The 26,798-nt window shown below is 40.4% G+C and overlaps 1 protein-coding gene across 1 annotated transcript in view; it reads left to right on the top strand.

The window, feature by feature from the left end:
• The window catches only part of LOC308687922 (adhesion G protein-coupled receptor E3-like), a gene marked incomplete at its 5' end in the record, with an annotated part of 61,686 nt that extends 42,045 nt beyond the window's left edge, over positions 1 to 19,641 (top strand). Inside the window, 9 exons of the mRNA XM_081360742.1 lie at positions 13,799 to 13,918; positions 15,630 to 15,811; positions 15,921 to 16,082; positions 16,158 to 16,364; positions 16,442 to 16,674; positions 16,910 to 16,976; positions 17,093 to 17,184; positions 17,264 to 17,426; positions 19,517 to 19,641. Coding sequence (XP_081216868.1) covers positions 13,799 to 13,918; positions 15,630 to 15,811; positions 15,921 to 16,082; positions 16,158 to 16,364; positions 16,442 to 16,674; positions 16,910 to 16,976; positions 17,093 to 17,184; positions 17,264 to 17,426; positions 19,517 to 19,573 — 1,283 coding nt within the window. The 3' untranslated portion in view covers positions 19,574 to 19,641. The remainder of the gene's footprint in view (positions 1 to 13,798; positions 13,919 to 15,629; positions 15,812 to 15,920; positions 16,083 to 16,157; positions 16,365 to 16,441; positions 16,675 to 16,909; positions 16,977 to 17,092; positions 17,185 to 17,263; positions 17,427 to 19,516) is intronic.
• Between the last annotated feature and the right edge of the window lie 7,157 nt (positions 19,642 to 26,798).

Consider the following 26,798-nt stretch of genomic DNA (forward strand, 5'->3'; position numbering starts at 1 on the left):
ACAAACGGTGCGGGGCGAGTTACGCGCCAAACTTTTGTCCAGAACAATAAGAAGAAGAAGAAGAAGAAGAATAAGTATGAGCAATAACAATAGTGATGCCTTGCTTTCAGCAAGCACCACTAATAATAATAACTAGAATGTACATTTCCTGAAGAAAATGTGAAGTGGTGCTTGCAGTGGCAAAACTCGCCACTCGGTTGCTAGGGTGTTGTACATGTTTGCATTCGAGCCAACAACCATGTCTGTACGATGTTGTGGAGCTGAAATATGGCTTCTATATGTTGCAATATGGTTGCTAGGTGGCTCTAAATGGTTGCTAGGGTGTGAATACACAGTTACCATGGTGATATTTACAGGCTGTTTTACAACTGAAACTAATGAGCCAACCCCCATCTCTATACAATATTCTGATGCAGAGATGTAGGTCTTGTAAAATGGTTGCTAGGGTACTCTGTTTGGTTGCTATGGAGATGCTTGTCAGCTGCTAATGATGAAACTACAAAGGCTTCTTGTTAGCATGAATGATATAAACCAACTCCCATCTCTATACGATGTTCTGATGCAGAGATATACGTTTTGCTAAACGGTTGCTAGGGTACTCTATTTGGTTGCTAGCGAGTGGCTTGTCAGCTGCCAATCATGAAACTCCAAAGGCTTCTTGTCACTATGAATGATATAAACCAACTCCCATGCCTCTGCGACATTCAGAATGGAAGATATGCCTCTTTGGATTTTGGTTGCTAGGGTACTCTGTTTGGTTGCTAGGGAGTGGCTTGTCAGCTGTCAATGATGAAATTCCAAAGGCTTCTTGTCATTATGAATTATATAATCCAACTCCCATGCCTCTGTGACATTCAGAATGTAAGATATGCCTCTTTGGATTTTGGTTGCTAGGGTACTGTTTTTGGTTGCTATGGAGTTACTTGGCACCTGCCAATGATGCAATTCCAAAGGCTTCTTGTCACTATGAATGATATAAACCAACTCCCATGCCTCTGTGACATTCAGAATGGAAGATATCCCTCTTTGGATTGTTGCTGCTAAGGTGCTCGACAATGGTTGCTAGGGAGGGGCTAGGAAGTGTTGAGGTGATTTATGATTGGCCGTTTGCTGCCCTGAGTCAAACTTGTGTTAACCCCATCTCTTTATGATGTTCTGATGCAGAGATATAGGTCTTGCAAAATGGTTGCTAGGGTACTCTGTTTGGTTGCTAGGGAGTGGCTTGGGAGCTGCCAATCATGAAACTCCAAAGGCTGCTTGTCAGTATGTATGATATAAACCAACTCCCATGCCTCTGTGACATTCAGAATAGAAGATATCCCTCTTTGGATTGTTGTTGCTAAGGTGCTCGACAATGGTTGCTAGGGAGGGGCTAGGAAGTGTTGAGGTGATTTATGATTGGCCGTTTGCTGCCCTGAGTCAATCTTGTGTTAACCCCATCTCTTTATGATGTTCTGATGCAGAGATATAGGTCTTGCAAAATGGTTGCTAGGGTACTCTGTTTGGTTGCTAGGGAGTGGCTTGGCAGCTGCCAATCATGAAACTCCAAAGGCTGCTTGTCAGTATGTATGATATAAACCAACTCCCATGCCTCTGTGACATTCAGAATAGAAGATATCCCTCTTTGGATTGTTGTTGCTAAGGTGCTCGACAATGGTTGCTAGGGAGGGGCTAGGAAGTGTTGAGGTGATTTCTGATTGGCCGTTTGCTGCCCTGAGTCAAACTTGTGTTAACCCCATCTCTTTATGATGTTCTGATGCAGAGATATAGGTCTTGCAAAATGGTTGCTAGGGTACTCTGTTTGGTTGCTAGGGAGTGGCTTGGCAGCTGCCAATCATGAAACTCCAAAGGCTGCTTGTCAGTATGTATGATATAAACCAACTCCCATGCCTCTGTGACATTCAGAATAGAAGATATCCCTCTTTGGATTGTTGTTGCTAAGGTGCTCGACAATGGTTGCTAGGGAGGGGCTAGGAAGTGTTGAGGTGATTTATGATTGGCCGTTTGCTGCCCTGAGTCAAACTTGTGTTAACCCCATCTCTTTATGATGTTCTGATGCAGAGATATAGGTCTTGCAAAATGGTTGCTAGGGTACTCTGTTTGGTTGCTAGGGAGTGGCTTGGCAGCTGCCAGTCATGAAACTCCAAAGGCTGCTTGTCAGTATGTATGATATAAACCAACTCCCATGCCTCTGTGACATTCAGAATAGAAGATATCTCTCTATGAATTTTGGTTGCTAAGGTGCTCGACAATGGTTGGTAGGGAGGGGCTAGGAAGTGTTGAGGTTATTCATGATTGGCTGTTTGCTGCCCCGAGTCAAATGAGACCACCCCCATGTTTCTATGACAATTCAGTCCTGAGATATCCCTTTGATCTCTTTCAATGGAAGTCTATGGGACTTGTTGCTAAGGTGCTCTAAATGGTTGCTAGGGCGTGGCTTGATAGCTTCACAATGATCCTGAGAGACTGATTGGTCATCTGAGTAAGATGAGCCCTCCCCCTTGTCTCTATGACACTGTGATCCAGAGCTACGTTCATTACAAAATCCCTATGCAATTTACCATAGTAGGAAAAGCATGTGTGTTTCACGGGACATTCCTTCCCCATAGTAAGTCAATGGGACAACTTTGGGACGCTCCTGCCCCCCAGGGGTGCAACTTTTACCCCATTGTGAGGTATGTTCTTACAGAGCCTGTCAGCCTCTTCAAATGTGGCAAATCACACGTTTCTGCAAAATCCTCGCTCAGAGCTATGAGTGCTCAAAGTTCGTCGCAATGTTAAGTCAATGGAACTTTTTGGGGCGCTTTTTCGCCCCTGGGGCGAACACCGCACCCCCGATCGCTTATAAAAGTCATAGCACACCTCTCCTCAATAAGCCGGTCGATTTGACACCTCATTCATGGGTCTGTGACAAACGGTGCGGGGCGAGTTACGCGCCAAACTTTTGTCCAGAACAATAAGAAGAAGAAGAAGAAGAATAATAAGTATGAGCAATAACAATAGTGATGCCTTGCTTTCAGCAAGCACCACTAACTAGAATGTACATTTCCTGAAGAAAATGTGAAGTGGTGCTTGCAGTGGCAAAATTCGCCACTGGGCAGATGCTAACACAATTGACATGTTGTGATACCATGATATACCACATTTTAGCATTATTTACCACGATTTACCATGTTTCTAAGATGATTTACTACGATTTACCACATTCCAGCATGATTTACTATGATTAACATGTTGTTAGAATGATGCTAGCAGGATTAGCATGTTGTTAACATGATTAGCATGTTGGTTGGATGATGCTAGCATGATTAGCATGTTGCTAGCATGCTTTTAACAAGATGCTAGCATGATTAGCATGTTGTTAGCATGTTTTTAGCTAGATGCTAACATGATTAGCATGTTGCTAGCATGATTAGCATGTTGCTACCATGATGCTAGCTTGATTAGCATGTTGTTAGCATAATGCTAGCATGATTAGGATGTTGCTAGCATGATGCTAGCTTGATTAGCATGATGCTAGCATTATGCTAGCTTGATTAGCATGTTGTTAGCATGATGCTAGCTTTATTAGCATGTTGGTAGCCTAATGCTAGCATGTTGGTAGCCTAATGCTAGCATTATGCTAGCTTGATTAGCATTATGCTAGCTTGATTAGCATGTTGCTAGCATGATTAGCATGTTGCTAGCATGATGCTAGCTTGATTAGCCTGTTGCTAGCATAATGCTAGCATGATTAGCACGTTGCTAGCATGATGCTAGCTTGATTAGCATGATGCTAGCATTATGCTAGCTTGATTAGCATGTTGTTAGCATGATGTTAGCTTTATTAGCATGTTGGTAGCATAATGCTAGCATGATTAGCATGTTGCTAGCATGATGCTAGCTTGATTAGCATGTTGCTAGCATGATTAGCATGTTGCTAACATGATGCTAGCTTGATTAGCATGTTGCTTGCATGATGCTAGCTTGATTAGCATGTTGTCAGCATGTTTATAGCAAGATGCTGTTGCCAGGTGGTTGCTAGGGTGTTCTGGGTGGTTGCTATGGTGTTGCTAGGCAGTTGCTAAGGTGTTCTGGGTGGTTGCTAGGCAGTTGCTAGGGTATTCTTGGTGGTTTCTAGGCAGTTGCTAGGGTATTCTTGGTGGTTGCTAGGGCGTTGCTAGGTGGTTGCTAGGGTGTTCTGGGTGGTTGCTATGGTGTTGCTAGGCAGTTGCTATGGTATTCTGGGTGGATACTAGGGCATTGCTAGGCAGTTGCTAGGGTGTTCTGGTTGGTTGCTAGGTGTTCTGGGTGGTTGCTAGGCAGTTGCTAGGTGTTCTAGGTGGTTGCTAGGCAGTTGCTAGGGTGTTCTGGGTGCTTGCTAGAGTTTTTTTGTGGTTACTAGAGCATTTCTAGACGTTGCTAGGGTGTTCAGGGTGGTTGCTAAGGTGTTTTTGTTAGTTGCTATGGTGTTACTAGGTGGTTGGTAGTTGTCAAATATGGTTACTATGGAGTTTTTATAGAGTTCTTAAAATCTTTAATAACGAGTGCCTTTTGTACGGCACTCGGCCTGCGGCCTCGTGCCTATGGCCGAATAGGCACAAGCATGGAGCAATATCGCAAGGCCACGAGAGTAAAATTGCTTTAAAAAATATTTAAAAAATAAAAAAATGTTTTTTTTTGGTTTAGGGTGGTTGCTAGGGAGCTCTTAGTGGTTGCTAGGGTGCTGAAACTGGTTGCTAGGGTGTGGCTATGAAGATTTTGGGCCATAACTTATTGGCTGCTTGATAATATAAATCCTCTGAGGGAGAGAGAGAGGGAGAGACGCAGGGGTGTCAGGCCCTTTGGAGTGGTGTGTGTGTGAAAACGTCGGTTGGGATTCAAATATTTTTAGAACTCCCAATGTAAAGTCAATGGGACTTTTTTGGCCGCTTTTTCGTCCGCTGTGCGAACATCGTACACCCGATCGCTTAGAAAAGTCATAGCACACCTCTCCTCAATGAGCCGCTCGATTTGACGCCTCACTCAGGGGTCTGAGACAAACGGTGCGGGGCGAGTTTCGCGCCAAACTTTTGTGTGGAAGAATAATAAAAACTAGATGCAAAAGTTCGTCGAGACAAACTTTAAGTTGGCTTGAGAAAGTTTGGACCAGAATGTTTTTTGCTAGGCGGTTGCTAGGATGTTATGGGTGGTCGCTATGGTGTTGCTAGGCGGTTGCTAGGGTATTCTTGGTGGTTGCTAGGCGGTTCCTAGGGTGTTCTGGGTGGTTGCTATGGTGTTGCTAGGCGGTTGCTAAGGTATTCTGGGTGGTTGCTAGGTGGTTGCTAGGGTATTCTGAGTGGTTGCTAGGCGGTTGCTAGGGTGTTCTGGGTGGTTGCTATGGTGTTGCTAGACGGTTGCTAGGGTATTCTGGGTGGTTGCTAGGCGGTTGCTAGGGTATTCTGGATGGTTGCTATGTTGTTGCTAGGCGGTTGCTAGGGTATTCTGAGCGGTTGCTAGGGTGTTCTGGGTGGTTGCTAGGGTGTTGCTAGGCGGTTGCTAGGGTGTTCTGGGTGGTTGCTAAGTGGTTGCTAGGGTGTTTTGGGTGGTTGCTAGGCGGTTGCTAGGGTATTCTGGTTGGTTGCTAGGGTGTTTTGGGTGGTTGCTAGGGTGTTCTGGGTGGTTGCTATGGTTACTAGGTGGTTGCTAGGGTATTCTGGTTGGTTGCTAGGGTGTTCTGGGTGGTTGCTAGGCGGTTGCTAGGGTGTTCTGGGTGGTTGCTATGGTGTTGCTAGGCGGTTGCTAAGGTGTTCTGGGTGGTTGCTAGGCGGTTGCTAGGGTGTTCTGGGTGGTTGCTATGGTGTTGCTAGGCGGTTGCTAAGGTATTTTGGCTGGTTGCTAGGGTGTTCGGGGTGGTTGCTAGGGTATTCTGGTTGGTTGCTATGGTGTTGCTAGGGTGTTGCTAAGTGGTTGCTGGGGTATTTTGGGTGGTTGCTATGGTGTTGCTAGGCTAAGGTATTTTGGCTGGTTGCTAGGGTGTTCGGGGTGGTTGCTATGGTGTTGCTAGGCGGTTGCTAGGGTGTTCTGGGTGGTTGCTAGGGTGTTGCTAAGCGGTTGCTAGGGTATTTTGGGTGGTTGCTAGGGTGTTGCTAGGTGGTTGCTAAGGTATTTTGGGTGGTTGCTAGGGTGTTCTGGGTGGTTGCTATGGTGTTGCTAGGCGGTTGCTAGGGTGTTCTGAGTGGTTGCTATGCTGTTGCTAGGTGGTTGCTAGGGTATTCTGGGTGGTTGCTATGCTGTTGCTAGGTGGTTGCTAGGGTATTCTGGGTGGTTGCTAGGGTATTTTGGGTGGTTGCTAGGGTGTTCTGGGTGGTTGCTAGGGTGTTGCTAGGTGGTTGCTAAGGTACTTTGTGTGGTTGCTAGGGTGTTCTGGGTGGTTGCTAGGCGGTTGCTAGGGTGTTTTGGGTGGTTGCTATAGTGTTGCTAGGCGGTTGCTAGGGCATTTGGGGTGGCTGCTAAGGTATTTTGGGTGGTTGCTATGGTGTTACTAGGTGGTAGGTAGTTGTCACAGATGGTTACTATGGAGTTTTTATAGAGTTCTTAGAATGATTTAGCACTTAACTAATCGCTATTAGCATGTAGCTATTCACTGCTAGCATGTGTAGCATGTTGGAAGTGCTGTTTGCTAGCATGAGTCAAAAGAGCCAAACCTCATCTCTATACGATGTTCTGATACAGAGATATAGGTCTTGCAAAACGGTTGCTAGGGTACTCAAGTTTGGTTGCTATGGAGTTGCTTGGGAGCTGGAAGTTTTAAACTTAAGAAGTTTAAAGTGGTTTGAAGTTTAAAGTAGTTTACGAGTTTTTGGGTTTTGAGTTTATAAGTTTAAATGATTTTAGTGTGTGTGTGTGTGTGTGTGTGTGTGTTCACACACACACACACACACACACACACACACACTCAGAGTTTATGAGTTTAGAGTTTGTGTATAAATGGATGAGTTTATAAGTGTACAAGTTTTTGAGTTTAGTTTATAAGTTTAAATGAATTTAGAGTTTATAAGTTTAAATGAGTTTAGAGTTTATAAATTTAAATGAGTTTAAGAGTTCAGAGTTTATTAATTTATGAGTTTTAAAGTTCATAAGTCTATGAATTCATGAGTTTATAAGTTAATTACTTTATAAGTGTATGAGTTTAGAGTGCATTAGTTTAAATGTGTCTCAATGGCTCATATAGTATATAGAACGGCAGTTTGGTTTAGTCTTCAAGGTATTTTGATTTGAATTTTCGTCGGTTGGTCAGTTTGAATCTAAATTTGAATTTTTTAGAACTCCCTAATGTAAGTCAATGGGAGTTTTTCCGAGTTTTGATCGTCATTTTTAGGAAAACCGTAAGTCCGATCAGTCTGAAAAGATATAGCAACTAACTTCAGATCAGTTTGAGTGTCTGAGCCGAGTTTGGAGTATGTAGAGTTAAAGCTCTAGGACGAGTTTGAGTCAACAGTTTTTAACAGAAGATTAATAATAACTAGAATGTACATTTCCTGAAGAAAATGTGAAGTGGTGCTTGCAGTGGCAAAACTCGCCACGCGGTTGCTAGAGTGTGGTACATGATTGCATACGAGCCAACAAAAATGTTTGTACGATGTTCTGGTGCTGAGATATGGCTTATTCATGTTGTTCAGGTGGTTGCTAGGGTGTTGCTAGGGTGTTCTGTGTGGTTGCTAGGGCTTTGCTAGGTGGTTGCTAGGGTGTTCTGGGTGGTTGCTATGGTGTTCTGGGTGGTTGCTAGGCGGTTGCTAGGTAGTTGTTAAGGGGTTCTGGGTGGTTGCTAGGCAGTTGCTAAGGTGTCCTGGGTGGTTGCTAGGCGGTTTCTAGGGTATTCTTGGTGGTTGCTAGGGCGTTGCTAGGTGGTTGCTAGGGTGTTCTGGGTGGTTGCTATGGTGTTGCTAGGCAGTTGCTATGGTATTCTGGGTGGATGCTAAGGTGTTGCTAGGCGGTTGCTAGGGTATTTTGGGTGGTTGCTAGGGCGTTGCTAGGCAGTTGCTAGGGTGTTCTGAGTGGTTGCTAAGGTGTTGCTAGGCAGTTGCTATGGTATTCTGGGTGGTTGCTAGGCGGTTGCTAGGCAGTTGCTAAGGGGTTCTGGGTGGTTGCTAGGCGGTTGCTAGGCAGTTGCTAAGGTGTTCTGGGTGGTTGCTAGGCGGTTGCTAGTGTATTCTTTGTGGTTGCTAGGGTGTTGCTAGGTGGTTGCTAGGGTGTTCTGGGTGGTTGCTAGGGTGTTCTGGGTGGTTGCTATGGTGTTGCTAGGCAGTTGCTATGGTATTCTGGGTGGATACTAGGGTGTTGCTAGCCAGTTGCTGGGGTGTCCTGAGTGGTTGCTAAGGTGTTGCTAGGCGGTTGCTAGGGTATTCTGTGTGGTTGCTAGCGCGTTGCTAGGCAGTTGCTAGGGTATTCTGGGGGTTGCTAGGCAGTTGCTAGGGCATTCTGGATCGTTGCTAGGGTGTTGCTATGGTGTTACTAGGGTATTCTTGGTGGTTGCTATGGTGTTGCTGGGCAGTTGCTAAGGTGTTCTGGGTGGTTGCTAGGCGGTTGCTATGGTATTCTCGGTGGTTGCTAGGGCGTTGCTAGGTGGTTGCTAGGGTGTTGTGGGTGGTTGCTATGGTGTTTCTAGGCAGTTGCTATGGTATTCTGGGTGGATGCTAGGGCGTTGCTAGGCAGTTGCTAGGGTGTTCTAGGTGGTTGCTAGGTGTTCTGGGTGGTTGCTAGGCAGTTGCTAGGGTGTTCTGGGTGGTTGCTAGAGTTTTTTGGTGGTTACTAGAGCGTTTCTAGATGTTGCTAGGGTGTTCAGGGTGGTTGCTAAGGTATTTTTGTTAGTTGCTATGGTGTTACTAGGTGGTTGGTAGTTGTCAAATATGGTTACTATGGAGTTTTTATAGAGTTCTTAAACTCTTTAATAACGGCCTATGGCCGAATAGGCACAAGCATGGAGCGATATCGCAAGGCCATGAGAGTAAAATTGCTTTAAAAAATAAAAAAAAATAAAAAATGTTTTTTTTTTTTTTTAGGGTGGTTGCTAGGGAGCTCTTAGTGGTTGCTAGGGTGCTGAAACTGGTTGCTAGGGTGTGGCTATGAAGATTTTAGGCCATTACTTATTGGCTGCTTGATAATATAAATCCTCTGAGGGAGAGAGAGAGGGAGAGACGCAGGGCTGTCAGGCCCTTTTGAGTTTGTGTGTGTGAAAACGTCGGTTGGGATTCAAATATTTTTAGAACTCCCAATGTAAAGTCAATGGGGACTTTTTTGGCTGCTTTTTCGTCCGCTGTGCGAACATCGTACACCCGATCGCTTAGAAAAGTCATAGCACACCTCTCCTCAATGAGCCGCTCGTTTTGACGCCTCACTCAGGGGTCTGTGACAAACGGTGCGGGGCGCATTACGCGCCAAACTTTTGTCCAGAACAATAAGAAGAAGAAGAAGAATAAGTATGAGCAATAACAATAGTGATGCCTTGCTTTCAGCAAGCACCACTAATAAGAATAATAACTAGAATGTACATTTCCTGAAGAAAATGTGAAGTGGAGCTTGTGTAGTGGTTGTTCCTCTGCGTTGTGTTATTTTGAATGTTTTAAATAAAAGGATTTTCCACTCAAACTGGTCATGCAAAAGATGAATTTAATTACAATACCTGTGTGATAAAACACATAAACAGACAGGCACTGTTAAACCGCAGCTCTTTTAACTGTACCTCTCCTCAAGGGACATTGCAGGAAAGAGCGACACACACTTCACCACACACATACACAATATATGTAATAATAGCAATAGTATAAATAATGATAATAATAATAATATGAATATTCACAAAAATGTCATTGTATGCAAATAATTCAAAACAGCATTACAGTGTTTCTTAGATCTCAATTAACATACCTGTGTGATAAAACACATAAACAGACAGGCACTGTTAAACCGCAGCTCTTTTAACTGTACCTGTTAAGCACAAAATACATGTTTATATACGCCAGTAAGTTAACTACAGAAACCAGTAAATGCGATGTACAATATCTATTAATAAACTAGAATATATATTTAGGATGCGTACCAAATATACACATCTCTATACACACACATATATAAAATTATATATAAAAGACGTTAGCCGCTTAGCCACTAACACATCTCTCACTTGTGACGCACACACCCCGCCGCCATTTCACACCACGCACTATTCACTCATTAACAGCACAAAAATAAACTTACTTTAACAAGTTAATGACTCGAACTAATAGTCAAATATAACATCTCAATGAATACTCTTTCACAATTGAGTATTTAAACCTGACATGAACACTTATAACTCAATTTAACATCAAGTGCACGGAGCTCATGAAATCGTACCTCTCCTCAAGGGACATTGCAGGAAAGAGGACGAACCTCCGATTGCACTGCCGTTTGAAGCTCGCTCCTACGCATGACGTCAGCCGACGTGCATACTGTGATGATTACCCTTAGTAAGAGCACGCAAACTTCTTTCAAAATAAAATGCCCCAAAACAAATGATAAAAATAAATAAAAATATAAATAAAATAGTTTATAATCTGGTGTAACAACATATCCCTGCTACACTTGCAGTGGCAAAATTCGCCACTGGGCAGATGCTAACACAATTGACATGTTGTGATACCATGATATACCACATTTTAGCATTATTTACCACGATTTACCATGTTTCTAAGATGATTTACTACGATTTACCACATTCCAGCATGATTTACTATGATTAACATGTTGTTAGAATGATGCTAGCAGGATTAGCATGTTGTTAGCATGATTAGCATGTTGGTTGGATGATGCTAGCATGATTAGCATGTTGCTAGCATGCTTTTAACAAGATGCTAACATGATTAGCATGTTGTTAGCATGTTTTTAGCTAGATGCTAACATGATTAGCATGTTGCTAGCATGATTAGCATGTTGCTAGCATGATGCTAGCTTGATTAACATGTTGCTAGCATAATGCTAGCATGATTAGGATGTTGCTAGCATGATGCTAGCTTGATTAGCATGATGCTAGCATTATGCTAGCTTGATTAGCATGTTGTTAGCATGATGCGAGCTTTATTAGCATGTTGGTAGCCTAATGCTAGCATGATTAGCATGTTGCTAGCATTATGCTAGCTTGATTAGCATTATGCTAGCTTGATTAGCATGTTGCTAGCATGATTAGCATGTTGCTAGCATGATGCTAGCTTGATTAGCCTGTTGCTAGCATAATGCTAGGATGATTAGCATGTTGCTAGCATGATGCTAGCTTGATTAGCATGATGCTAGCATTATGCTAGCTTGATTAGCATGTTGTTAGCATGATGTTAGCTTTATTAGCATGTTGGTAGCACAATGCTAGCATGATTAGCATGTTGCTAGCATGATGCTAGCTTGATTAGCATGTTGCTAGCATGATTAGCATGTTGCTAACATGATGCTAGCTTGATTAGCATGTTGCTAGCATGATGCTAGCTTGATTAGCATGTTGTCAGCATGTTTTTAGCAAGATGCTGTTGCCAGGTGGTTGCTAGGGTGTTCTGGGTGGTTGCTATGGTGTTGCTAGGCAGTTGCTAAGGTGTTCTGGGTGGTTGCTAGGCAGTTGCTAGGGTATTCTTGGTGGTTTCTAGGCAGTTGCTAGGGTATTCTTGGTGGTTGCTAGGGCGTTGCTAGGTGGTTGCTAGGGTGTTCTGGGTGGTTGCTATGGTGTTGCTAGGCAGTTGCTATGGTATTCTGGGTGGATACTAGGGCATTGCTAGGCAGTTGCTAGGGTGTTCTGGGTGGTTGCTAGGTGTTCTGGGTGGTTGCTAGGCAGTTGCTAGGTGTTCTAGGTGGTTGCTAGGCAGTTGCTAGGGTGTTCTGGGTGCTTGCTAGAGTTTTTTTGTGGTTACTAGAGCATTTCTAGACGTTGCTAGGGTGTTCAGGGTGGTTGCTAAGGTGTTTTTGTTAGTTGCTATGGTGTTACTAGGTGGTTGGTAGTTGTCAAATATGGTTACTATGGAGTTTTTATAGAGTTCTTAAAATCTTTAATAACGAGTGCCTTTTGTACGGCACTCGGCCTGCGGCCTCGTGCCTATGGCCGAATAGGCACAAGCATGGAGCAATATCGCAAGGCCACGAGAGTAAAATTGCTTTAAAAAATATTTAAAAAATAAAAAAATGTTTTTTTTTTTGGTTTAGGGTGGTTGCTAGGGTGCTGAAACTGGTTGCTAGGGTGTGGCTATGAAGATTTTGGGCCATAACTTATTGGCTGCTTGATAATATAAATCCTCTGAGGGAGAGAGAGAGGGAGAGACGCAGGGGTGTCAGGCCCTTTGGAGTGGTGTGTGTGTGAAAACGTCGGTTGGGATTCAAATATTTTTAGAACTCCCAATGTAAAGTCAATGGGACTTTTTTGGCCGCTTTTTCGTCCGCTGTGCGAACATCGTACACCCGATCGCTTAGAAAAGTCATAGCACACCTCTCCTCAATGAGCCGCTCGATTTGACGCCTCACTCAGGGGTCTGAGACAAACGGTGCGGGGCGAGTTTCGCGCCAAACTTTGTCCAGAATAAAAATAAGAATAATAATAATAAGTATGAGCAATAACAATAGTGATGCTTTCAAAAAAGCACCACTAATAATAATAAGTTTAAATAGGATTTCAGTAAGTTGGCTCTCTCAAGCCAACTTAATTATAAAAAGAATAATAAGTATGAGCAATAACAATAGTGATGCTTTTAAAAAAGCACCACTAATAAGAATAATAAGTATGAGCAATAACAATAGTGATGCCTTGCTTTCAGCAAGCACCACTAATAATAAGTATGAGCAATAACAATAGTGATGCTTTTAAAAAAGCACCACTAATAAGTATGCAAGAGAACACTAATGATGCCTTGCTTTCAGCAAGCACCATTAATAAGTATGAGCAATAACAATAGTGATGCCTTGCTTTCAGCAAGCACCACTAATAAGTATGCAAGAGAACACTAATGATGCCTTGCTTTCAGCAAGCACCATTAATAAGAATAATAAGTATGAGCAATAACAATAGTGATGCCTTGCTTTCAGCAAGCACCACTAATAAACATATAAGGTTCAAGAGCCCAACTAAAGCAAACACCCATCACCACAATGGTAACTTACAATTTGTGATTTTCTCCTTCAGTGATTCTGCTTGTTAACATCAAGTGTCTTCAATAATGCTCAATAATCACTAAATTAATCACTTAATTATCTCATTAACTTTAACACTCTTGAGTGTTAATTTAACGCTCATATTTTAACACTTTACACTCTTGAGTGTGGACTCATATACACTCCCAGGAGTGTTAATTTAACACCGCTCCATCTGAAAGCAGGTGATGGTGATTTACTACTAATCAAGGAACCGGCTTTACTGACGAGATGCGCATAACAATGTTGTGCGATATATCGCCCAGTCCTAGTTCAAAGTAATTCATCATTTGGTAGAAGCTCATCACTTTAGACAAATGATTTTGGACATTTGGATTTGGAAGCTAAACCAGTTGGGAACTGAAGCACTTGTACAGTACTTGACTATACAGTGTATTGTAAGATCTAACAATTGACCTCAAGATGACCTTACAGTTAATAGCGATTCATTTAATCTGTTAACTGAATAAATGTAAATATAAGTCAACCTGAAGGTTTCATCAGAGATGAAAATAACAATAGTGAATATTCATTTTATTTGTTTGTCTTTTGTGCAAATTCAATGGAATAGGACTTTCATTAAAAAGATAATAATTGTAAATAAATTAATATAGCACATAACTGCTTGTTTGTTTTTCATCAGAGGTTGAAGTCTTCATGGTTGGACCACAGGTCACCTTAGATAAAATCCCTCGGCTTGACACAATAAATTCTTCTGTGGACATCGATCTCATCGGGATCGCCAAGAACAACAATGAAACAAGTATGTGAGATGTTTCTGTACACTGTAAAAAATGAATCATGAGTCTTGTAATTTTCATTAAAAAAAATTGAGGTGATCATTAAAAATATTATGTATATTTTATTAAGAAAATTGTGGTTCAGTGTTTTATTGAAAATATTGAGAACATTTCACTAATAACACCAAGAGATGCATTTTCCTATTTTCTTTAAGGAAACATACACAATTTTAAGGCTTGAATTGAGGAACTGATAAACCTCATAAAATTAAGGAAAAGGGGCTACCTATTTATTTTAAGAGAATTAGCTCATTTATGCGGTTTTATTTAGAGACACCATTGTTTGTTCCCAGCATGCTTTGCACATGGCTAGAAATGGAGAGTAAATCTTGAAATTAAGTGATATTTCATATGTTTTTGAGTAAAGGGAAACATCTGTTAATGTTTAATGTTCAGGTATGTTTGACATTTGAAAGAGTTTCTATTATGTTAAAGTTTTGATCGTTACCATTGTGCAGAAGAGTAGGGCTTATGGTTAGGTTGTAAATAACTGCGTTTTTTTAAATATTCTGAAGAATATTGTTTTATAAACTCTGCTAATGATAGTGCAGTAACAAGTTTGATTCTGTACTGTCCTAGCAGCATGCAGTCTTTTTTATAAAACAATATATCTCAAAGTTAAATATAAACAGATCATATCCATTCACTTGACTTCACACAATTTAGAGAATAAAAAATGCTTAAAATAAAAAAGCACATTTCACTAAAAAATTGTAATTCATTATGTCACAGACTAAATAAATGAGGGCATTTTACATGATTTATTTAGGTAGATCCCATGAATGAAATCAAGCTTTAACTACTCAAAAATATTATGTGTAATATTGTTACCATAATTTTTTTAAGTAAATAGCAGTAACATTTTTACAGTGTAGGTTTGAAACATCTTAGAAAGAGTTATCATCCCATTCCCACAAAGCAACATTTTGATGTCCCAGATCCGCTGCATAATTTATTACTGAATGTTATAATATTGCTGGATCACATGCTGCAGTAACACAGTGTTTGTGATGTGAAAATATTAATGATACAACACAACTGTTAGATTCAAAATACCTCAGTGAATCAGTCTAATTCATGATGATTAGAAAACCATCAACAGGAAACCATCATCACCTGATCTCATTTCACTTTAGCTTTCTTTGCTACTGTTTGACAAACACACTGTCACAGCAGCCAAAAATCTGAGATCTTCTTGGATTTAATGTCTTCTTTTCTCTTCAGTTAATTTCATCTCTGGCTGAAGTCAGTTGTAGTTCTTGTGTTTCTGCTCGTCTTTTTTTCTGTTCTCTTCTTTCCTTCAGTGATTCTGTTTGTTAACAGGCTTATTAAGGCTGAGATGACTCCATATTTAATATACACAGATGTTGTGGCTCAGATAAGGTCCAGTTGTGGTTTATTTCTTTGCTCTTGGCTGAGATGTGGCATTGCTATGGCCTGCTTGTGGCCCAGATCTGGCAAACAGGAGTGAGCCGCCCAAGGGCCGTCATTCCACGCTGCATGTGGGCCAGATCAGTTTTCCACATGTGTGCCAGATGTGGGCCGGATCTGGGATATCAAAATGTTGCTATGTGGGCTACCACTAAGCCACATTTGCTTATTATAATTATTTTCTTTTTATTGTTGTTATTACTGTTGTAGTATTGCATGTAAGCTTCTGTTTCTGTCACACAGGATCAGCTGCTGTGGCTTTCATGAGTTATAACACAATGGAGAATCTACTGAAGCCCGACTTCTTCAACACATCAAATGACACGATTAAAACCATGATGTCCACTGTGATCTCAGCTACTCTTCCCAAAACCACCAACACTAAACTCACCAAACCAGTCAACTTCACCCTCAAACACATCAGAGTGAGAGACTGAAATGTGTTTTTGTCCAACCTGAGAACTGATGAACATCTGAAAACATCTAATATTCAGTGTTGTTGTATTTTCTGCATGTTCTTTCTTCTTTTTGCAGGAGTTTGACCCCAACGGTTCCCTGTCCTGTGTGTACTGGAATATCAGCGAGTGGATTGTAGATGGTTGTTCTATTTTAAAGACCAACAGCAGCTACACTGTGTGTTCCTGTGTTCATCTGTCCACATTTGCTCTCATCATGCAAACCAGCCATCCATCAGAGGTACGAGAACATTTATAGTGAGCATTGAGGAACAGCACATATTTGGCACTCATGTACTCTGACATGTTTTCTCAGAGCAACTCACTGCTGGACCTGTTGAATTTGGTGTGTGTGATCGTGGGGCTGGTGTTCTTCAGTTTGGCCCTGTTGACCTTTGCCCTTTGTCAGTGGAGTCCTGGAGTGAATAATGTGGCTCGAATCAACATCTGTGTGAGTCTGCTGTTGGCTCACCTTCTGCTCCTGCTCACACAACAGTTCCTGAGCCTCATACGCCCTCATCAGGTGAGAATGATGAAGGAGCCCTACAGCTCAGCACAGTCTCACTGACAATCATCATAACCGTCTCTCATGATCTCCAGGTGTTGTGTGCCGTGATATCAGGTGTGCTGCACTTCCTCTTTCTCTCCGGCTTCGTGTGGATGTTCATTGAAGCTGTGCTGCTCTTCATCTGTGTGAAGAACCTATCACAGATCAGCTCCAAAAAGAGGGAGGTGCTTAGCAGTGGATACCTGTGTGTGATTGGATATATGGTTGCTCTGGTTGTGGTGGCCGTGTCTGTTGGGCTGCTTCCTGAAGGATACGGCAGCGAACAGTGAGTTGTTTTTGTTGTTTTTAAGTAAATTTTTTATTTTTTTTTTAAGTTTAATTAGAGGGAAATAAAGCAGCTTGGGGCTTTTGTGACATTTCTAATCTGATAAAATAATAATTATAATTACAAACACTGTACAAGCACATACAAGATAAAAAAATAAATAAAAAAAAAGTCAACACCAGACAGTATTTTTGACACATTCATTCAGTTCTTATTTTATGTTTCCTCTAAACAGTTGCTGGATTAAAATGGATAAAGGTTTTATCTGGAGTTTTCTGGGTCCTGTTTGTGTCATATTAGCAGTAAGCACATTTCTTATTTCCTCGTGATTTTAATTTACTTTAAAGGGAAAACAAGGTGATTCATTATTATTGAATCTTCAGTTTGAATTGAACTTTTGTATTATTGAACTTTTCAGTTAAACATGATTCTCTTCATCAACATCATCATCAATCTGAACTCAACTCTCAAAAATCTGAACGCTGAAGTTTCACAGATGAAACAAACCAAGTAACAAACATTCAGATTCAAACACTCCATAGAAGGAAAAAAAGTAGTCAATAAAGACACATTAACTCTTTCTCTGCAGGATTATGGTATTTAAAACACTGGCTCAGTTTGTGGTTCTTGGTTGCTCCTGGATTCTGGGTTTCTTCACTAATGACAGTCAGGAGCTGGCGATCCTCTTCCTGATCTTGAACTCCCAGCAGGGAACCTTCATCTTCCTGGTCTATTGTGTCCTCAATAATGAGGTCAGACATCACTCAATTTACCACCATATTCCGTTCAAAACTGAACATGAAAGACTATTACAGTTGTTTTCTTATTATAGGCAATCCATGACTTTTAGAGGGAAATGTCAGAGGCAGTTGTTTAATCTGTTACTATTCTTCCATTTCCTTCCTGTGATGGAATATTCAAATGAGTGAAAATTATTCAAACTCCAGCTGTCAGAATATAAATACAGAAAGTCTTTGATATGTCTCTGTCTGTCTTCATGCACAGCATTACTCCTCTCAAACTCCAAGTTTTTAAACTACTTCAAACTTCAGTGTTTAAAATCATTTTTGTCCTCTGTAATTACTTCAGCCATTTTATCATCACACTCCAAAGGAAAACCGTTCCAGTCTCTTCAGAGACAGTATATAAAAAGTAAAGCATCTATATTTACTTCCCAGCGGGCATCTTGATGTCAAAATTACGTCAAGAAATAGGTCAAAAATGAAAGTCAAATTGACGTCAAAGTGTTGATGTCAATTTGATGTCAAGATTTTGACCTCTGCTGATGTCATTTTGCCAAGCAAAAAGGTGAAATGCATGGCCGTACACTTATCACCAGCTTCACTTAAAACTAACCAGATTTACTTTATTTAATTTCCGGTTTAAATAAATATAATATTTAAATAGTTTAAAATATATTAAACATATTTTGATGACACCATGATGGTGGTTAGCGTTTGCATTAGTTGTGCTCTTGACCCTTGACTCTTTAAAATAAAATTTCTCTGACTGCTTTAATTGTGTGTTTATAAAGCACATGTGTTGTAGCTAAAAAAGCCATGAAAAAATTAGATCAGGAGATGTTGGTGGTTTATTGAAAGTGATGATATTATCATGTAATTGCCTGAATCTCTGATCTTATTCCGTGTCTGATGTTTGATTATATAGGACTTGTGATTTTAATGTTGTATTATAATAGAAGCCATTTAATTTTACAGCATGAGAATATATATTTTTTTATTAATAAAGGATTTTAAAAACATTTAATGCATTAAGCTCTACATTATTACTTAGCTATCAAGAATCAGTGTATGACTCTCAACAATGGTGACAATCAGTGAAATGCTTCATGCTGCAGTGCATGCTGGGAACCACCAATTAAAACTCACCCACATCTCCCAACATGCATTGCGGCTTTAATAAATTATGCAGCTGGAGTTGATCTGATTATCTGGATATTTTGTTTGATTGTCACCATTGTTGAGATTCATATGCTGTTTCTTGATGTCTGTGTGCGTCTAAGTAATGCCATAGATGAAATGTTTTTGTGCACTAAATAATTATTAAAAACCAAGTATATTATTTGATAACATTGCTAGACATGCTGTAGAATCAAATTACTTTTATCATGAATAAAATCACTTTCATACCACAAGTCCTATATATTCAAAGCATTAGACACCGAATAAGCTCAGGGATTCAGGCAGTTACATGATGATTTCATCAATAAACAGCCAACATCTCCTGATCTCAGTTTCTGATGGCTTTTTTTAGCTACAACAATTGTGCTTTATAAACACACAGTTAAAGCAGCCAGAGAAATTTGTATATTAAAGAGTCAAGGGTCAAGAGCACAACTAAAGCAAACGCTAACCACCATCATGGTGACTTTAAAATACAAAATATGATTTCATTAAACTGGAAATTAAAGAAAGTAAATCTGGTTAGTTTAAGTGAAGCTGGTGATAAGTGTACGGTCATGCATTTCACCTTTTTGTTTGGCAAAATGACATCAGCAGAGGTCAAAATCTTGACATCAAATTGACATCAACACTTTGACGTCAATTTGACTTTCATTTTTGACCTATTTCTTGACGTAATTTTGACATCAATTTGATGTCATATTGATGTTAAATTGACATCAAATGCCCATTGGGTTCTGAAAATGCAAATCTAGTCTCTTTAAACATGTTTTCTTACGTGTTTATTATAAGGAAATTCCACTGTGGTTCATGAGTTTCAGAGGTTAAATGGATGAGTTTCAGAGGTTAAATGGATGAGTTTCAGAGGTTAAATGGATGTCATGAAGTCACTCAGCTCCTCTCGTCTCATTCTTGTCCAGGTCAGACAGCAGTTCAGGAAGTTCTTCAGATGTCTTTGCTGTGTCAAACAACACTGAGGACTACAGCAATCACGATCAGGAAATAAAAAGTGCCATTATTATACGGGTATTATATATAACAGAGTGAATGTTTTGGGAATTTTAAATGAATAATTCAACTTGAATGATAGGAAAACATGTTATACGAGTGTCTTATTTTATAGCTGTTAATGTTATTGATGTAAAGCTCTTACATTTTATTTAGTCTTTTGTAAACAGGATCATTTGATCTTTGAGATCAAGGATCTTTTGGTGGAGGGTGAAAAGTATATTTTTACAGATTCCTCAGAATAATTAAGCTGAAATATTTTCAAGTAAATGTTGGCAAAAAAAAAAAAAAAAAAAAAAAACAGTTTCTTGTGTGCATGGTGAAGGGAAATAAATAAATTTACATTCAGAGTTGTAAAAGTTATAAATGTGTTAATTTTGCAAAATTATATTTTTGTTTGTGAAGGTCAGAAAGCTGTTTCTTTTTGTAAGGACCCATTTTACAGTACACTACTTTAATTGTCTCGTACATAATATGTCATAAATGTATTTTCGAGAGGGAGGGCCAGAGGATTTATCGGTATAGTGATATAAATTTAAAAACTAAGCTATAAAAAATAATTAAATGTGCAACTAATGTCTCTTTCAAATCTGTGTCTTGATTTATTTGTATTAAAACACATGAAAGATTTTTGCTTTTGTTCAGGTCACATTCACACTTTCCTGTATTATTCAAATGCATTTTTTGTTACAAGATATCTTAACAAGATGATTGTCAAAGTCACAGGCTCAGTCACTCTCAGCACTACACTTCCCAGTATCATTCCTGTTCACCACCTGCACACACTCCTCCACACACTCCTCCATCACCTGCTCACACTCCTCCATCACCTGCACACACTCCTCCGTCACCTGCACACACTCCTCCATCACCTGCACACACTCCTCATCACCTGCACACACTCCTCCATCACCTGCACACACTCCTCATCACCTGCACACACTCCTCCATCACCTGCACACACTCCTCCGTCACCTGCACACACTCCTCCATCACCTGCACACACTCCTCATCACCTGCACACACTCCTCCATCACCTGCTCACACTCCTCCATCACCTGCACACACTCCTCCATCACCTGCACACACTCCTCCATCACCTCCTCCATCACCTGCACACACTCCATCACCTGCACACACTCCTCCATCACCTGCACACACTCCTCATCACCTGCACACACTCCTCCATCACCTGCTCACACTCCTCCATCACCTGCACACACTCCTCATCACCTGCACACACTCCTCCATCACCTGCACACACTCCTCCATCACCTGCTCACACTCCTCCATCACCTGCACACACTCCTCATCACCTGCACACACTCCTCCATCACCTGCACACACTCCTCCATCACCTGCTCACACTCCTCCATCACCTGCACACACTCCTCCATCACCTGCACACACTCCTCCATCACCTGCACACACTCCTCCATCACCTGCACACACTCCTCCACCACCTGTACACACTCCTCTCATCACTTGCACACACTCCTCCATCACCTGCACACACTCCTCATCACCTGCACTCACTCCTCCATCACCTGCACACACTCCTCCATCAACTGCACACACTCCTCATCACCTGCACCTGCAAGCCGTCACCCTCGTCATCACTCTTCAGCACTGTATATCAGCAGTCGCCCCTCACTTCACATTCGTCTGGTCTTGTTGATCACTACGTCTTAACTTCACCGGCTCCTTACCTGATCATCTCACGTTTAAGAATCCTCACCTTCTACGTCCTTCATCTTCACTCCAGATCGTCCGCTCTTCATCCGCCAGCACAATCCCAGCACCTGCAAGCATAAAGAGGCAACTACCATCAAGCTAAGGTTATTCAACCTGCCATCATTCAGAACACTTACCTGTTTATTCCCCTCGATCTCTTCCACCTGCAAATAAACCTTTGAGAACTGTATATTTGTTGCATACAAGATGGTGCTGCGAAAGGCGGCCTTGGTGTGGTGCTCTCCAATTCTTCTGTTGTTTTTGTTTTTTTTGTTCTGTTAGTTTTACGAGATACAAAACTCCTTAACATTACACAACACATACCAGACAATATTTTTCCAGTTTTTTACTATTCAGACGTTTTGATGGACATTTCTAGTTGAAGGGGCAGCGGTGCTGTTCAAATGCGCAGTCAGACACAGACTGGGAAAACAAGCCGGCGCGTTGGTTAAGCTCCGCGAATGCAGGTTCTGAACCACGCTCCAAAGTATTCATCTTGATAATCTCAGATCCCTTCCTAACAAGCCTGATGAACAACTTCCCACCTGCATTAAGGACTTTTCAAGGACTTAACTCTGCTGCAGTGTGCTTCACTGAAACCTGGCTGAGTGAAGCTCAGTTCTAGACACGCAACATCTGCCTGACTTCCAGCTGTTCAGAGCAGATCACATCACGGAGGAAACGGGGAAAACAAGAGGAGTGTATTGTGTTTCTACATTAACTAAAGTTGGTGTTCAGATGTAGCAACGCTGAAGAAGATGTGCTCTGCTAAGACGTGTCCAAACCAATTCAGACGTTGCTTCTGGATGACCTCTTCCACTGTAGGATGGTCGCCACACTCTTTTCAGATACATTCGTTACGGAGTCGGTCCCGCCGGGAGACGCTGAGGATTTGTTGGAGACATTGCATTTGGAAGACCTCGAGCTAGATAAGTTCCGACTTAAGAATGGTCCAGGTTACTGAGTGATATAACACGATAGGAATGACCAGGGTTCAGAAGAGTTGTATTTTAGACACAGTAGTGATGTTGGCCTTTTTCCACAAACACCACTTCAACAAGAAAACTGCTGTTGCCTGGCTGATTCGACTAAGAACTTCGGCGTTTGAGGTGATCTTCTTTTCTTGGACCAGGGATCCTACACTGTAAAACTTTTCACTGTAAATTTACAGTAAAATACTGGCAGCTGGGTTGCCAGCCACATACTGTATTTTTACAGCACTAGTACAGTAAACAGCATTTACAGTACTCCACTGTAATTACCAAATACAGTATATACCACATACTTTTACAATATTAAACTTGTCTACAGCATTACATTCAATAGTAGTCACACTAGGAAAAAGAAAACAAACTTTTTTTAAAAAATGTTTTAAAACATTTATTTAGGTTAAAAGCAAAGATCAGAAAATTGCCTTCTGTGAACATGTTGGCTGAATTTTTTTTACACATAAAATGCAATTTTAACACTTAACAACAAACAGGTAAAACTTAGCGCTTAATTAAAGGGATAGTTCACCCAAAAATGTAAATTAGCTCATTATTTACTCACCCTCAAGTCATCCTAGGTCTATGACATTCTTCTTTCAGACGAATACAATCCGAGTTATATTAAAAAATGTCCTGGCTCTTCCAAGCTTTACAATGGCAGTGAATGGCCGTTTCTGTTTTGAAGTCCATACAAGTGCAAACGAAATCCCATTCAAAGTCTTCAAGTTTTCGCAGAAGTGAGGACACCTGTAGGCTTACGGTGTTCTTTTTTTGCACAACTTGGCCAGTTTTCTTTGAAGTTACTTGTCCTTTCTTTGTTTTTGATCCACGTTCAGGATTGATGTCAAGAAAGCGTCTAAAAGGCAGAAAAGAAAGAAAGAAAATAACAATGAAATATTATGGACTGAGTTTATATATTTTGACAGAGAGAGACAGCACAAAAGATGTGTAAATAAAAACCAGATATCGGTTTTAACGACTAATTTGTTTGGATAAAACTGAACAACATGAAAAAAAATACAATGTTGGATGTCGTGATCAATAACTGATATTTTTTCTGCCCTGGTTAAAATACATCAACTCAGTGTGTCTGTTTACATGTGCACTGTCAACTAACTAAACTTTTGGAAGTGGGGTTGCCAGATTTTTATTCTACAACTTTTAATATCATCCCCTCATCAGGTCCCATCAGAGTATCAGTGGAAAGGCAGCCATAGACTCTGTTTATATAGAGCACACACTGCCAGAATCCAGCCCAAACCTTTGTGACAGAAATAATTGAACTTAATTGCAAGCCTTGCAATGTTTATTGCATACATGACTACATGATAATGTTAAACATGACATTTACCAGACTAAAATGCATGTTTGCACACAAAAATGAAAATTCTGTCATTATTGCTCACCCTTAAGACTTTCGTTCATCTTCGGAACACAAATTAAGATATTTTTGATGAAATCTGTGAGGTTTCTGTCCCTCCATTGACATCAATGTCATTGCAACGGTCAAAGCCCAGAAAGGTGGTAGAAACATTGGTAAATAGTACAGATAACTACAGTGGTTCAACCTTAATATTATGAAGTGACGAGAATACTTTTTGTGCACAAAATAACCCCAAAATAACGACATTGTTGAATAATCTCTTCTTTTCCATGTCATTCTCCTACACTGTTGACGTAGTGTAAACAGTGCAGCGCTTATGGGTTCTACATCAGAACGTAGGCTCCTATTGGCTATGTAAACATTAAATGGGTAACGTAGTTTTTACCTAAAATGAAAAGCCATAATTTACTCACCCCACTGCAAAATATGTTTTTCTTAATTAGTGTTTTTTTCTTGTTTCCAGTCCAGATATCTAAAATTCTTACATGAAGAAGCATTTAATAGACAAGTAAAAAATTGTCTTGTTTTCTGAAAGAATAAGTCAAAAATTAAGTGAGTTTATTCTTAAAACAAGCAAAATAATATGGCAGTGCGTTTTAGTGTTCTAACTCTAATCAATTTTAATTTTTAGGTGAAAATTTTAATTTATAGAACTATGAATAGATAGACAACTACATGTTGTTCCACAGTGGAACCCACAATAGTTATTTTAATTATTAATATTATTTATTAATTCATTTTTTTTTTTTTTCAATTACAGGTCAATCTCTAAGCAACCAGGGCTGGACATTACGTTTGGAAGGTCAAGGTGTGTGTGAAGGATCACAGCCTCTTCATCACTGGCAGGAAATAAGGCGTGAACTCTCTGGCAAATGTAGATTGCTGGACATCAGCATTGTAAATTCCTGAAACAATTTTTAAAAAGGACAGCACAACCATGATCAACAGAACCAAAACATAAAACATATTACAGATTAATGAGGTTTGTTGAATAATCTCTATTTATCTGCTTGAAGGATAACACCGTCTAACTTCTCTTTGAATTGTGGGAGTAGTTGTAGGACCATGGCATGGCAATCAGGAATTCTACATTTGAAAACAGCATTAGGAACATGGATTTTCTTGTGCTAGCAAAATTCTGACAACGATTCAAAAGCACGATCACAGAACTGACAGCATTTGATAGCATTTTTTTTTTTTTTTTTTAACACAGACTATAACTGTAACACTACTTAACTGGCACCGGAACTAGCACTACTTAACTAGCACTGGACCGTCATCAGATTACAAAGCCTGAAACGAAAAATATATATATCAAAAGCAGGTCATGCAAATAACATGGTATATGTTGCCTATTATGTGAAATATCGAAGTTAACGCGGCCGCGTTCGCAAAATCAAACCAAATAGGCCTAACGTTACGTGGAAACAATGTAGAAATGCGAACGCAAAAAATATATATTGGCTTACCGTATCACTCAGTTGAACAATTTTCTATCTTCTCATACTCTAAATCCCACTTATCGTCACAGGCGCAGGTTAGATTATTCAGATGATTCTTCCATCCATCTTCATGTAACGTAATGTCGTCCATTTTCTGCTGCGTCACAGGCAACTTATGTTTGAAACACGAACCGAAGCTCACAAAAGCTTAAAAATTGCTCACAGATTCGCAGACACTGTTTATCTTGATAACAGGAATGATTATTCTGTTCAGTTGAATCCCGCTGACAAATCAAGTTTGCCTGTAGAGCTACAGTCGGCTCGCGTCACATTTGAACTGAATTGAGCGCGAAAGAAATCAATCCCACAATGCAGTGCTTTTACAGTATGATACTGTATTACGAATTTATCGGGTTGAAAACAGAAACGTGCTGTATATTTACAGCTGTTCTGTAAAAGATACAGCCTAATACTGTATTATGGAAATACAGTACAGTTCTGTAGGAAATTCGCTGTAAATTTACAGTAAAGTTTTACAGTGTAGCAATATCGGTGTTCATAATTTTGGTTTTATCGATGTAGATTTTTAGTCCAAACGGCTTGGCGAAACGGGCAGCGTTGTGGAGGATGTCGGTGGCCTCCGTATCTGTATTGGCTAGGATGTCGCTGTCGTCCGCAAACATAAGGTCAGTCACGTAGCCGTCGACGCCGTACTGGACTCCCTGCTTGTTTTCGAAGATATATATATATATATATAATCTGTATCTGTATATATAAGATATAATCTGCTTTTTGAAGAAAAAATATTTAAAAAGATTTGTTCATGTCACCCTATCAATATATCTTACCGGCAATTTTATAAAAGCCCTCTTTTATGGACATGGTCGATAAATGTCCAGGGAACACAATTAAGCTATTAATGTACCCCTGCAGTGCGAGGACCGCCTTGCGAATGGTTCGTTAAACCGTGTTTTTCCCTAGATTCTCTGCATCACCGATCGTAACGCAATGTGAAAAACGCAAAAAAAAAAAAAAAAAAAATGCAACGCAACGCAATACATATCATTTGTGGTACAGTAAGTGCATGAATTGGAGGAATCACATTTGTTATGTGCAGCTCAAGAAGTTTGCAAAGATAAGACATTCCTTCTGCGGAAAATCTGTATCTTTCATACAAGTAAGTATCAGGAGAGTCAAGGCGATTTTGTCTGTTCCTAAAAATTCTTTCTCTACGAAGTGCTTGTCTAACAATTTGCGTTGAGATGTCCACAGGATTCAGAAGAAAAGATGAAGCCATTGCAACAGAGAACGGAAGCTGGGAATTAGTTACGTCACCTATGTTTCTTTGCTCACAGCTGATTGGTCAAATTTCAGTCTGAGATCTTGAATCCAGAACATAAACCTGGAGCCGGTTAGCCGTGTAGCGTAAGAGACCATGGCGACGGACACCGATTTAAGCCAAGCTACTTTCATAGTACCTAAAACCCAGGGTTGGGGCAAGCTAATCTTAAACTTACTTGCTAGCCACCTAAACCGGCTTCATGGTATAGGCCCCAGGACTCAAAAGTGTCCAGTAAAAATATTGAGGACTACGGCATCTAGATTCAGGAAATAAATGAACTGCCATTATCGTACAGTAAATTTA

The sequence above is a fragment of the Scardinius erythrophthalmus genome (genome assembly GCF_964197995.2).
Source record: "Scardinius erythrophthalmus genome assembly, chromosome: 3".
In the NCBI taxonomy this organism is placed as follows: Eukaryota; Metazoa; Chordata; class Actinopteri; order Cypriniformes; family Leuciscidae; genus Scardinius; species Scardinius erythrophthalmus.